This window comes from Gracilinanus agilis, chromosome 3, assembly GCF_016433145.1.
Source record: "Gracilinanus agilis isolate LMUSP501 chromosome 3, AgileGrace, whole genome shotgun sequence".
In the NCBI taxonomy this organism is placed as follows: domain Eukaryota; kingdom Metazoa; phylum Chordata; class Mammalia; order Didelphimorphia; family Didelphidae; genus Gracilinanus; species Gracilinanus agilis.
In genome coordinates this window covers 211,621,714-211,636,956 of record NC_058132.1, presented here as the reverse complement: position 1 = coordinate 211,636,956, position 15,243 = coordinate 211,621,714, and the positions used below count along the sequence as shown (strand labels likewise).

Here is a 15,243-nt window from a genome sequence, read left to right as displayed (position 1 = left end):
TTTTTCTTAGTTGTGTTCATGGTACTTTCACAAAACTTGATCATATATTAGGGCATAAAAACCTAAGTAACAAATGCAAAAAAGTTTAATTATTAAATGTGTGCTTCTTGGACAATGAGACAATAAAATTATGTTCAGTAAAGAGCTTTTAGAAGCATAAATCAAAGTTTAATTTGGAACTGAATAATCTAATCCTAAAAAATAAGTTGTTTGAAGAACAAATCATAGAAAAAAATCAATGCATTCACTAAAGATGAAGATAAGCATTAGATGACATACCAAATTTGGGGGATATATTAAAAGCAGTATTTAGAGGAAAATTTATATTGCTAAATGATTACATCAATAGAAGAGAAAAATATGGATAATCAAATTGACATATTACTACAAAAAACCTAGAAAAACAACAAACTAAAAATTCTCAATTAAATACCAAAATAGGAATCCTAAAAACCATGAACAATAGTAATAAAAATAGAAATTTAAAAAACTGAATAAAACTGGAAGCTTGTTATTTAAAAAACAATAAAATATATGAACCTCTGGATTATTTTCTTCTTTAAAAGAAGAAAACAGATGACCAATAACAAAAATGAAAAGGATTAACTTACAAGCACTGAACCTGAAATTAAAACAATTAAGAGCCATTTTACACAACTCTATGCTAATAAAATTGACAATATAATTGAAATTAATAAATATTTACAGAAATATAAACTGCCTACACTAAGAAAGCTGAACAGCATACTTAAATAAATTTATCTCAGAAAGATAAACTGAATAATCCATAAGTGAAATCCTTAAGAAAAAAAACCAGGACAAGATGAATTTATAAACATTGTTCTACAAAATATTAAAAAAAATTAATACCAATAGCATGTAAACTGAAAAAATAAAGGAGTCCTAAAAAAATTCCTCCTATGACACAAATATTGTTTTGACATCTAAATCTTGGAGAGCAAAAGACAGAGAAAGAAAACTAAAAACTAATTTCTCTAAGGAATATTGTTCTAATGATGTAAAAATTTTTAAATAAAATACTAGCAAGGAGGTTTTAGCAAAATTTTACAAAGATTACTACACTAATATTGGGCTGGATTTGTATCATTAATGCAGGACTATTTTGACATAAAGAAAAGTAAATGTTAAATTTATCCTATCAATTACAAAAATAAAAATCATGATTATATCAAATTAATGCAGAAAGTGCTTTTGATGCTTTTTTTTTAAGTAGAACACTCATTCTTATTAAAAACCATTATAAAGCATAGGAATAAATAGAGCTTTTCCGTAAAATGATAAATGGTGTCTTTCTAAAGCAAAGAGGAAACATCATTTGTAATGGAGATCAGGTAGAAGCCTTTCTAAGATTATCAGAGATGAAGCAAGGATGTGTATTTCATTGTAATTACTCCATAATGTGCTAGAAACACTAGCCAGAGCAATAAGAAATGGAAAGGAAATTGAAATAATAAAAGTACATAACAAGGAATCAAAATGATCATTTTTACAATTGATATGATAACATATTTAGAGAACCCTAGAGACAACTAAAAAAATTACTTTAAAAATTAACCTTAACAAAGTTTCAAGATTAAAATAAACCCACACAAATCATTGAAATTTCTGTATATAACCAAAATAAAACCCAGCAAAAAGAGATAGAAAAAAGGAATTGCATTTAAATGATTGAAGACAATATATAATACTTGAGTGTTTATCTGCCAAGATACATCCAGGAATGCATGAAAACAATTACAATCTTAACAAAAATAAAAAGATCTAAATAATTGGAGAAAATCAATTGCTCATGGTAATAAATAAAAGTAATTATACTACCTAAATTAGTTTTCTTATCAGTGTCATACCAATAAAACCATGAAAGAGTTATTTTAGAGAAATAAAAAAAATAATAACAAAATTCATTTGGAGGGACAAAAGGTTAAGACCATCAATAGAATTAGTGAAATTTTTTTTGAAGGAAAGGGGCCTAGTGGCACCAGATCTCAAACTATATTACAAAGTGCTAATAACAAAAATAATTAAGTACTAGAAAAGAAATAATCATTGATCAATGGAACAGAATAGTTATGCCATATTCAGAAGTGAATAAGCACAATAATATAGTGTTTTATAAACCCAAAGATACCAGCTATTGGAACAACTATTCTCTATTTGACAAAAACTGTTAGGAAAACTTGAAAGCAGTCTAGGAAAAGTTCAAAATAGGTATGTGACTTAGACATAAAGAGTGATTTCATAAACCAGTTAGTAGAGCAAAGAAGAAATTACCTGTCAGTTCTATGAATAGGGGAGTTTATGATCTAACAAGAGAGAGGAAAATTCATAGGTGATCAAATGTATAATTTTGATTACAAAAAATTAAAAACTTTTGCACAAACCATTGCAGCTAAAATTAGGAGAAAAACAGAAGAAATTGAGAGAAAATTTTATTACAAATTTCTCTGATATATGTTTAATTTCTCAAGTATGTAGAGAACTGAGTCAATTTTATAAACATTAAGAGCTATTCCCCAATTGATTAATGGTCAAAAGATATAATTTGGCAATTTTCAGAAAAAGAAATCAAAGCTACCCAAAGTCATTTTTAAATGATCAAAGCCACTAAAAATTAAAGAAATGAACATTAAGACAACTTTGAGGTATTAACTTACACCTATCAGATTGCTTAAGATGACAGAAAAAAATTACAAATACTAGGGGGGAGGTAAAAATAGGTTGACTAGAGCATTATTGATAGTCCAGCTATTCTGGAGAGTAATTTGGAACTATGCCAAAAGAGTTATAAAACTGTGCATACCTTTTGACCCCGTAATCCTACTACTAATTCTAGAGCCTAAAGAGATCAATGAAAAAGGAAAAGGATCCAATGTTCAATACATTTAGAGCAGCTCTTTTTGTGGTGGCAAAGAATTGGAATCTGAGGGGATACCCATCAATTTGGGAATGACTAAACAAGTTACAATGTAAGAATGTGATGGAATATTATTGTGCTTTAAGAAATGATAAAGGGTAGGACAGCTAGGTGGCTCAGTGGATAGAGAGCCAGGCCTGTAAGACAGAAGGTCCTGGGTGCAAGACAGGAGGTCCTGGGTTCAAATTAGATCTCAGACACTTCTTACCTGTGTAAACCTGGGCAAATGATTTAACCTCAATTGCCTATTATCCCTCTACTGCCTTGGAATCAACACTGATCCTAAATCAGAAGGTAAGGACTTAAAAAAAAAAAAAAAAAAGAAATGATAAAGGGAATGATTGTTTAAAAATCTGGGATAACATATATAAACTGATGCTAAGTAAAGTGAGCAAAAATAGGAGAATAATCTAAGTAGTAATGCCAATCTTGTAAAGAAAGAGGATCAAAAGGATTAAAGACATTCAGGGGGAGAGAGAGAAGAATCAAGACTTTGCTGAAAAGAAAATGCAAACATTCCATCTCTATGTTTCTCTGTCTCTCACTTGTTGGGAAGGAACCCAACCTGCTGTAGTACCTTCTTTAAGGATGATTTCACTTCCTTATTCCTCAGACTGAAAATCAGAGGATTCAGCATGGGAGTGACCAAATTATTCAGGATCTGAACAGTGGCATTCAGCCAAGGATTGGGGGTAGGTTGTAAGTAAATGAGGACTACAGGTATATATAGCAAAAGGATAGCTGTGAGGTGAGCACTGCAAGTGGAAAAGGCTCTATACCGGCCTTCTGCCGTGCGGATCTTCAAGATGGAGCAAACAATGCGGCTGTAAGAAGTAAGGATGAGAAGGAAGCAGCTGAGCGGCATGAGGCCCACACTGATGAAACCCACCATCTCCAAGGCTGAGGTATCAGCACAGGCTAATTTCAGCATCACCGGGATGTCGCAAAAATAATATTCCACCTGATTGGGTCCACAGTAGGGTAACTGGAAGGTGAGGGCTGTTAGGAAAGTGGCCTGAATACAGCCAAAAAATGAGCTTCCCATGGCCAATATGGCACATACCTTATGGCTCATGATGACTGTGTACCGCAGAGGAAAACAAATGGCAATAAAACGGTCATAGGCCATCACAGTGCACAGCAAACACTCAGTGCAGCCGAGGAAATGATAGAAAAAGAGTTGGCACACACAGCCTCCATAGGAGATGCCGTGGCTCTTCCCAGAGAGGTAGGACAACATTTTGGGTGAGCTCACTGAAGGGAAAAATATGTCCAAAATAGATAGCTTACCAAGAAAAAAGTACATCGGAGTATGGAGACGAGATGAAGAGATAATAGCTAATAAAATAGTCAAGTTCCCAAGCAGGGTAGAGAAATAGAAAGATAAAAACACAATAAAAAGTTGAATCTCTAATCCCTCAGTGTGGGGGATTCCTAGGAGAATAAACTCAGTCACCACAGTATAATTCTTCATCTGGGTGAAAATAATTGACCGTTCCCTGGTAGAGAGTGCACAGGATGCCAAGTGGGTGCTAGTGTCAGAGATCCAAGGCAAGGTTCAATGGACATGATGCAAATATACCTGTAAAAGAAAAAAAAATCTAATGGCTTTAGAATGGAAGCATTTGGGCTGGTTTTTGACAGATAGCTGATATTTATATAATGTCTTATATTTACAAACTCTCTCATTTGTTACTTCATTTGAGAGCCATCATAACATAATTAAGAGAGTCCTGGACTTGGAGTAAGAAAGAAGTGTGCTTGAAAACTGCCTCAGATATTTACAAGTTGACTGATCCCAGGCAAATTATACTCATCACCAAAACCATCATCTTCCGGGGGCAGCTGGGTAGCTCAGTGGATTGAGAGCCAGGCCTAGAGACGGGAGGCCCTAGGTTCAAATCCGGCCTCAGACACTTCCCAGCTGTGTGACCCTGGGCAAGTCATTTGACCCCCATTGCCTACCCTTACCACTCTTCCACCTATAAGTCAATACACAGAAGTTAAGGGTTTAAAATAAAAAAAAAACCATCATCTTCCTCATCATCACCATCATTTTCACTATCTAGTTATGTTTCTCCAAATACCTCTTGGGACTCTCAAAATAAATGTCACATAAGCAAATCAAACTGAATGTGTTCAAATATAGTTCATTACTTTTTCTCCAAAGCCTCCCCTTTCCAATTTACCGTAGTATTATTAAGGATATCATCATCTTCCTAGTGACTAGACTTACAACCTTGACCTCTCTGTTACCTCATACATCTGATCCATTTGTTAAATCTTAATCCTTTCTACCTCGTTGATTTTCTTATTTCCCTGCTCTACACTCACATAGCCATGAAACTAGACCAGGAGCTCGTCACCTCTCACCAAAACTACCTAAAATAGTTTTGTATATATGGTTTCCTTTGCTTATATCTCGCTACTTTAATCCAACCTTCATTTAGCTGTAAAAATATTCCTTCAAAAGTGAAGGTCTAGTTGTTATCCCCCTTTCCAGTGAATTGCCATGGCTCCTTATTATTCTCCAAGATCAAATCTTAAGTTATGTTTGGCATTTGAAGCTCTTCATAAACTGGCCCTTGCTTACATCTTGGATGTAATGGCCCTTTCCATCCATCTTACACCTTCTAAACTTATTTTCTCTATTAGTACTGATAAACTACTGATGTAGCTGCTCTAACCCAACACTCAAACTCCAATCTAGCCTTTGCACTGACTATCCCTGCATGCCTAGAATGATTTGTTCCTCTCACCTTTGCCTCTCTGATTTCCTTCAAAGCTTAACTAAAATTCTACTTCCTGTAGAGGACTTGTTTTTTGTTTCCCCAGGTGCTAATACTTTGGTCTTTCAGACTGAGTGCTGTTGTTGTTCAATGGTTTCAGTAATATCTGACTCTTTATGACCTTGTTTGGGATTTTCATTGCCTTTTGCAGCTTCTCCAGATTAAGTTCCCTGTATATAACTTGTAACTACCTCGTTATTTATTTACATGTTGTCTCCTATATTAGAATATGTACTGTTTGAGAGCAGATTGTCTTTCTTTGCATTTATAGCACTGAGAGTAGATAGTAAGAGCTTAATGAATGCTTTTTGACTTAGTGATTACTGTTTATATTGAGTTTTAATATTTGTCTGATTTGCATATGTTAAAGTCATTTGATACAATAATCTTATAAAGAAGATTCTATTATTATCCCTATATTTATTAGACACGATGAACCTGAGACAGATAGAGATTAAGTGACTTGCCCAGGATGAGGTCACTAGTAAGGGTTTAAAACAGGTTTCATTCTTGTGTCTTCCTGACCCCAAATCTAACCCCTTTTCCACTAAACACCAGGTAACCAACCTTTCTCAGTTTTTGTTTCCTATTTATAAAATATGGATAATTCTTTAGCATTTCTTCCTCAGAGTTTTTATCAGGATCAAAAGTAGAGAGCTTGACAAACTCGAATGGGCTATGTAAATGTCATTTCCAGTGTATGATGATTTCAACAACAATAATAATTATCATCATCACTTATATGGGACCTTAAGGTATGCAAAGTACTTTACATATATAATCTCATTTAATCCTCATAACAACCCTGTGAGGTTGGCCACATGAGGAAACTGAGCCTGAGCGAGATTAATTGACTCATCTAGGGCTCTCATAGGCAGTTACTGTCTGAAGCAGGATTAAACCCAAGTCACTATTTTCCTTGCCTAGGCAAACCCACCTATATGTACAAGTGATGCCATTTCATTCTTTTCTTCAGCAAGTTGCTCCCTATATCATCCTTACTCTTTTTTTTTTCCTTCCATTTCTGCCTATCTACTGGTTGCTTACTTGTTGTCTATAAACATGGCTGTGTTTCCCCTGTCCTCAAAAAACTCTCAATTATTCTGTCCAAATTTACTATCATCCTATATCTGTCCTTTCTTTTGTGATTATACTTCTTTAGATGGATGCCTCCACTTCATTTTCTTTCATCCTTTTCTGAACTTTCTGCAATCTGGCTTCTAACATCATCATTCAAATTATCCTCCCAATTTACCAATGAATGAGATTCTTTTTTTTAATTTTTTTTAAACCCTTAACTTCTGTATATTGGCTCCTAGGTGAAAAAGTGGTAAGGGTGGGCAATGGGGGTCTAGAGACTTGCCCAGGGTCACACAGCTGGGAAGTGTCTGAGGCTGGATTTGAACCTAGGACCTCCTGTCTCTAGGCCTGACTCTCAATCCACTGAGCTACCCAGCTGCCCCCTGAATGAGATTCTAATGAATAGATTTAATGTTTTTACAAATCCTCATCCTTCTTGACCTCTCTGCAGTCTGTGACATTGTTGATCATCCTCTTTTCCTTGAAACTTGCTTCTTTCCAAATTCTCATGACACAATGCTTGATCAAATAGCATGAAAAGAGCAGCATCAACTAAAGAGTAGAATAAGATTAAAATAATCAACTCAGAGAAAGTTGAAGATACCTTGAATGTGAAAGTATTCCTCAGAGAGCAAACAAAGGCCAGAGCAGGCCCTTATGTAAAAGTGGACATAAAGACAGCCTTCTTCGGTAAAGGCGTGAGTTATTAAGATAAGACAAGCTTAAAGATATTTTGAATTTGTACCTTTTCACATTACATAATTTTCAATGACCATTTTCACTATGGGTCACATGTATTTCCCAAAATGCAATGACTAAATGAAATAAAAGGTAAAATTTCTTACATTTTATTAGTTTCCAAAGATTTCTCAATGTGTTTGCTCCATTCACTAATACAGATCTCAACCACTCTAACCTTTTGTAGATGGTTTCATAAACGCATCAACCCTTTGTTGGATAGCATCCCTGCTTGTCTGTTAACTGCTTCTTGAATTAGTTTGTCACCTTGACCTTTATTGAAGCTTTTGGGGGTTAAGAGGACTTGATTGAATTTGTACTATGCTTTTATCACCTTTGAGAACTCAAGGTCACCTTAGAATGACAAGGGGGGCCTCCAGGAAGAATTATCTTCAACTTTTATTCTTTCAGAACATCAGAGACTAGACAATTGCCTCAGAGCTCATTTACTACAAAAGGGATTCTTAGTTTTGTATTATAACCTAAAATAGTCTCCCTTTGGAAGACTAATAAGCTATTATTATCATGACAGTTTTGAGTTATATGGAGAGCCATATCCAGATGAGAACTGGAAATTTCCCTTGATTATAACTATATAAAATTCAAATTGGAAGGTATGATATTTACTGCTAATAGGCTGGATTAAGTGTGACTTCAAACATAAGCATTACTGAAAATGAATTATAAATGTAAAATTACCTGAGATACACTAAATTCTTCCTAACCTTCCCATGGTAGGACTCCCAGAGAAGTTTGTAAATTATATTGGTATAGTGGAGAGAGCATGGGTCTTGGAATAAGGAAAACCTGAGTTCAAATCTGGCCTTAGATACTTACTAGCTGCATGACCTTGGGAAAATCACCTAACTTCTCTTTGCCTTAGTTTCCTCACCTATAAAAATGGGGATAATAATCAAACTTATCTCACAGGGTTTTTGTGCGTATCAAATGAAATAATAATTGTAAAGCACTTAGCATAGTGCTTGGCACCTAGTAAGCACTATGTAAATATTAAATATTATTATTAACTATGAAATCACTTAGCAAAGTGACTGACACATAGTGGGCACTATATAAATGTTAGTTATTGTTATTGTTATTTTCTTCTCAAGTTCAATTCTTGAAGACTCTACCATCATTTCTCACATATCTTTCAATGAGGAGAACATTTGCCACTAGGTGTAATATTTTGTTAGAAATCTGACAGGGACTGTTTAGTACAATTAGATCTAGTACTATAACAATCCAGGTGCCTGAGGTAAATGCATGGACAAGAGAAGCACAATATCACTAGTCCTAAGAACATCTGAATCATGAATGTGAGAGCATCAAGAAACTGTCTATCAGTGAGCAGGGCATGTGCCCCAGTGGGTGTTGGTAGAATAGTAGAAGAGAAGCTCTATGGAAAAGGGGTCCCAGGAATGTTGTTTGAATAGTACAAACTAGAGATGGACCTTAAGCAGTCTGGACATCACACACAGAAAATAAGCACCTCCCATCACATCCTGGAAATGCCTCCCCTCCATCAGCACCATGGACTAAAATCTAAGCTACCCTTCATTATTTATAGTTCTGGCCACAGGCCTGTCCCTTCCCTCTTCCATCCTTAACTGATGATCTAATAGTTAAAGGCAGTGGAAGTGTGTCACATACAGCTGACCTGCTCTGACAGATGCAATCAAACTAAGGATTAGCATTCAAATATAGTGGGTAGTAAGAATGTTGACTGGCTAGCAGCCCTGTTCTGCAGAGCAACACTGGGTAAATACAGGACCCATATTGTATGGGGAGAGACAGAACCAGGGAAAGAAGTTTCCCTATAACTTTTTCATTGCTAATAGTACTCATCAAGGTTTGGTCAAATACTTAAAACCTATTATCAAAAAATGATTAGAATCTGATTGTGACAATGTGAATAGACTCCAAATACATAGGAGGACCCATGAGTTCATCAAATATGTTCTCTATCTGCTGATGGAGATGACCACATTCCAGAGCACACAGTTCTGAGTTTGCTGGGGCCAAAGATTTCAACATCCTGAAAAATCTCTAGATTTTTCTAGAATCTAAAAAATCTAGAATCTAAAAAGTCAACTAGAGAAAAAAATCTCTGCAAAATTAACAAGACTAATTTTAAGTATGATATTTTAGCATTTGAAGCTTTTCACTTTGAAGAGAACTGCCAGATTTTACCCTCTGCTAACACTTGCATAAATGCCACAATACAATTGGGCACAAGAAAATAAGATCATTATTATGTTTGCTAATAAAATAATACTGTCATTCTCACTTATAAATTGATTTGTTTTAACCTGGTTTAGTGAATGCCAATTTCCTTCAGCCTGATAAGTGAATTGAACAAATAAAGTTCCTGACCATGCAAGTGTGGGGACCAGATGCTGGAAGTGTAGTAATAGCCTCAAGTGCTCTGCTGGGACTCAAGTTGATGGTCACTCTCATTCCTGGCCATCACCTTTAGGGACCATCTGATCCTTAGCATTCTGCCATATTCATCTTCTTGTCAACCTGACTAATTTTCCAGAAAGTACTAAAAACCAAACGGATGTGAAATATTTCATAGTAACTAATTACCTGAATAATATGTGAATGCCTATAATGGAGGCTTTTTTCTTTGGTCTTGTCTGACTATGCACTAAGGCTGACATTTCTGTTGAGTACATAGTCAAATGATTGAAAAGTCCTACTAAGAGCACATTTTCTAAGATTTCTCAAGGCTTTCAATAATTCCATGAGGCAGGTAAGTAATATAAGCATTCACATTTTATAGATGAAGAAACTGAGGCTAAGGGAAGTAAGGAGTCTTGTTAAGGGTTTTCCAAATGGCAAGTATAAGAGCAGAGATTGGAATTGAGGTTCATTATGCCAAATCATTGATTCCTAGCTGTATGGGCAATGAAGTTGAATCCACCCTCCTCCTATCAAAGCATCTAATCAAAACTTTCTCTGAATTGCTCATGATAGTCAAAAGGGGTACTCCATGTTTGGCAAAGGTGGATCAAAGGCTTCAAATGGATAATCCTTGGATCTAAAGCCAACATCCTTTCATTGATTGCAAATCTGGGATTTTCAACCCCAGAGTGTCTCAAAAAAAAGATTAAGATATTTCACTTCTTACCAGAAATACCTCCTAATTCCTTTCAGATCTTATGCCCATTCAGACATTTGTCAGGATTATTTTCATATTCATCTCAGGTCAAATCTGGATTCAACTCCAGATCATCCCTGGAACAACAAACTTAAACTATAACTCAAAGCATCTCTAATGTAGCTACATATGAGAAGGCCCAAATTATCTATCTACATGCTATAAAAACACCAAAAACCTTAAAGTTTAATATGTGTGTATGTTTCTGCTGTTTTTAGCCTCATTATTCTAAGCCATGGTGAGTAGAGATACAGGGCAGTTTGCTTTGTCATGTGCCCAATTTGTAGCCCCATTTCCCCAAAGACTCAGGATATTACAGCCTCTCAAAAGTAAAAATTCACTAAAATGTGATCCAAGTGCTATCTTCTTCAGGCAACTTTCCCTGCTGCATATAACCCAACTTTCTCCTACCTCTATGTCCCTTCCAAGTAGATGGAAAGTATGAAATTTCAGTTAACATTATCATATAGAGGCAGCATGATATAATAAGTAGAATGTTGAGCTTAGAATCAGGAAGATGTGGTTTCAAATCTGCATCTGACGAATGGGACCATCGGCGAGTTATTTAATGCTACAGACCTCAAGCAAGTCTAGCCTTCATCTGCTCTGGAGGCAGCATGGTATTTTGAATTGAATGCCTGTCTTGGAAACTTGTTTTTGATCTTGCCTCAGACTCTTACTGGCTCTGTCAACCTGGTCCAATCATTGGATATTTCTGAACTTCTGTTTCCTTAGTTATAAAATGAAGATAGAAATGAGCAAATGAGATAATTAATTAAAAGACTTCAGCATTAAAGTATTATATAAATGCTATAACTTCTATTATTGCTAAGTCATAAACTGCCTGTGAGTTAGATTGGAGGGAGTTAACTCCTTTTATTCTCCTTGAGAAAATCATATTTGTGCCATTAGTCATGAGAAAAAAATAAGTGTGGAGTAATGGAAAGTTCTTTATAGTTGGAATGACTTTGATTTGACTCTAAACTCTGAAATTTATGAGGTGTCAAGTTACTTCCATTGTCTGAAATCAGTTTTAGTGTCTGTAAAATGAGGATAATTTACTTAGTATTATTAACTTGGCAGTAGGCAGCAAAGTGGATAGAATGCTGTGCCGTGAGTCAGGAAAATCTGAGTCCAAATCTGGCCCCAGACACTTATTAGCCATGTGACCCTGGACATAAGTTAAATAATTTAACCTTGTTTCCCCAGTTTCATCTTCTGTAAAATGAGTGAGAGAAGGAAATGACAAACTACTCCAATGTCTTAGCCAAGAAAACGCGAATGGGTTCACAGTCAGACATGACTAAAAAGACTGCACCACAAGAAAAACAATGATTAATTTATGTTATGAGGAGAGTATTTTATAAACTTCACCATACTGAATAAGTGCAAGATGTTATTATTAATTTTGGAACTAGACAAAACTAAAGGTCTACAATTTTATGATTCTAAATCAAGATTTATTTCAAAGTATATTCATTCCCATATTCAATCAAGGGAATGGGAGCAGAGGACAAAAGGGGGTTCTATAAATGAGCATAAAATTCTAATAGGAAGTAGGTGAGGGAAGGACTGAGTTTATTTTTCACTCCTTACTACATGACTTTATATCCATTAAAGACTCAGATCCAAGGAAGTCAACCTACTACTCCCCATTCTGAGGACCCAACCTATTGCTCACTTTGGTAGTTAATCTGTAGCTTTGCTATATTACTGTGGACTTCCCAGTAGGAAGGAGACCGCCTCCCCACCCCACCCCCCAGTACCTTTGAAGAATCATCTAACAGACCTGTTCATTTCCTTTCTTCAGTCTGAAAACAAGGAAGAAAGATGGGCCACTACACCAGATACTTACACAGCTCATGTATGAATTGGCAGATCTTAGTAGAAAATTGTTCCCCTGCCTAGTGATGTAAGAATTTCATCTGTACCCTAACATCCATTGACTCCTGGCTACTGAAAGCAGGGAGGATTGTGCTCCCACCAGAGAGCCTCAATACTATGATTACTTATCAATGAAGGAGTCTCTGAGGGATTATATAATCAAGACTCACTTCTGTTTGTGCCCCCTGAACTATTTCCTCAGAGGCTCTAGAAGCCAGAGAGGTCTTTGGAACTCCTGATGTAGCTCTTGGGACATGATGCATTCAATGAAACCTCTGAGGGAGCAATTAGTTTAGAGTTTCCTTGTTCTTATCAGCCTTCCATCTCTTGAGCAACAATAATGGGAAAATCATAGGAAAAAAAGAATCTGAAATGGGTAATACCTAGTGTACCTCCCAGCTTTGGTTGCCTTGTGTGATAATATTCAGTGCTAATCCCAATATTTTCACAATTCCCACTGCCAGCTTTTCTTCTACTTTCTCCATCTTTGTAAGTAATATAATTTGTATCATTTCCATTAATTGCTAAATTTTTTGCTATATTTTTGCCATAATTTATTTCAGTTTTATTTAACCTTTGTCTCAATTCAAGGAAATAATTGTTGGTATTAGTCAACAAAATTAAGAATCAAGATAGCATTTGGGTGCTACATTTTAAGGGGATTGAGAGAAACTAGAGTGCTTCCAGGGAGTATGATAAAAAAAATTATGGAGAACCCTGAAATTCATGTCATATTAGGACCAGTTGAAGGAAATGGAGACTTGAACTGAAGTATAGGACACTAAAAATAAAAAGCATTTGCCTTTAACTAAGGGCTGGCACAGTGGTATAAACAACAAATATCTTTGAGAAGCAATGTTTGGGAGGTTAGAGTGAAAAGTAAAACCATAAGTAAGAAAAAAAAACATTATTATTTCTCATTCCCTTTTCCAAATAGAAAAGAAGACATACAGAGTCTTCCCGTGCTTTTTTTCTTCCCACAGAGTAATCCTGAACATGATTTTCCCTTAGTTCTCAACCTTCCCTACCATTCACTTGACCAGGAAATTTGACTAAGGCACCTAAGATTAACATAATCTGACAGAGGAGAAAAAATGACTTGTTTGGTCTTAGCCATGTTGTGATTTGGTCCTAAGCACCGTGAATTTCTCTCAGTATTTTTAGGAACCTTATAGAGATAGTTTATCAATGGTTATTTATGTTTTATTAATAAAAATAATTAAGTAAAGATGTTCTCACACATAGTACTCTCTACCAGTACTTCACCATTCTGTACAGAAATTTAGATCAAAACAAAGAGAGTAACAGAAGCAAGAAAATGATTGTGGAAGGCAATTTTCCTGCAGTAGAAAATTTGAAAGGTAGAGAGAAAAGGTCTTTTTCACTGAGGTGAGAGGGGAGTACAATCTGTACCAAGACTGGAGCAACAGCCCAGGTCAACAGCAAGAAAACTCCCTTCCCCAATATTCGAGGCTCTGAACTGTGTCATTTGAAATCGTTGTAAGCCCTGGAAGACTACAACTCCCAGGGCTCTCTGCTACAACTTCCCCTGACAACTCCCACTTCCTTTGTGGGAGGTGTCAGGGAAAGTATAAAAGGGAAAGTTTGGCGCCTTTTCTCTCCTGACCCTGGAAGCTTAGCTCTCTCTATGCTGGAATGCTCTACTCTCAGAAGCCAGAGGCTGAGCCCTGCAGAACTCTCTCTTGGCGCCTTTTTCCCTTTCCTCCTACCTCCTAGTTTTCCCTAGACCTTCCCTTTCCTAATTTAAATAAAGCCTAGCTATTCAAACCCTAAAGTTGCTCTCTGATCATTTATTTGGGGCTCTGATCAATTTCCCCCTGCCAAGGCTGAGGGCTGCTGCCTCTCTTTCCCTTCCTCTACCTTCCTTTCTCCTTTCTCCCATTCCATCCTATCCACCTACCTTCCTCCTTTCACCCCTAACAGAACCCACGCCCAGGCCAGAAGTGACACCCCAGACTCTGCCGAAGCACCCCTCTGTCCACCCCTCAAAGTTCTGAGCCCCAGCTTAATCACTCAGTGTGCCTGGCCAGTGCAAGACTGTGTTGAGGCCCTTGGTGAATCTCTGAGCCCCAGAACAAGCCCACAGTGAGGTCCCAAGCCCTAACATAAGGCAAGCCACAATGCACCTGGCCAGTGCAAGCCCTATAAAAGGCCCTGAGCCACAATACTGTGTCTGGCTTTGCAAATCAACATCATGCCCTGAGGAAGGCTGAATCAGCAGAAGTGAGAAAGTCATTCTTCTTTAGCATATATGTGTTAATAAACAACATTATTCCTGGCAAAATGGCTTCATATCCTTTATTGGGCAAAAATCAGAATACTACAAGTTCTTATACTTCCTCTCTATCATGTCATTTCACCACTATTTCCTCTTTTCTTACACTTGTTTGACTAAGAATATATGGGCACACATAACACATCTATTCATTTTTAACTGCATTAAAAGGTTAACATCTTATCTAAATTTTACACATTACCTCTTTCATGCAGAATATTGAAGACTTAATTTTCAAAATACTTCTAAAGTTTTCTTTTCAGGCATGAATGCCTAATCTCTTATGAGGCTATCAAACAACCCAACAAGATGAATGACCTCAATACATATGTCTTCTATCAGCTGATGTCTGTCC

At 36.2% G+C, this 15,243-nt stretch overlaps 1 protein-coding gene across 1 annotated transcript; it reads right to left on the bottom strand.

Annotated features, from left to right (window-relative positions):
• Positions 1 to 3,476: 3,476 nt before the first annotated feature.
• Positions 3,477 to 4,409, bottom strand: LOC123242135 (olfactory receptor 149-like). Its single transcript, XM_044669663.1, has one exon. The coding sequence runs from the start codon at positions 4,407 to 4,409 to the stop codon at positions 3,477 to 3,479; it is 933 nt and encodes a 310-aa protein (XP_044525598.1).
• Between the last annotated feature and the right edge of the window lie 10,834 nt (positions 4,410 to 15,243).

Bases quoted from the DNA above. Each gene is read 5' to 3' on its own strand.
- LOC123242135 (XM_044669663.1), bottom strand. From the start codon at position 4,409: ATGAAGAATTATACTGTGGTGACTGAGTTTATTCTCCTAGGAATCCCC.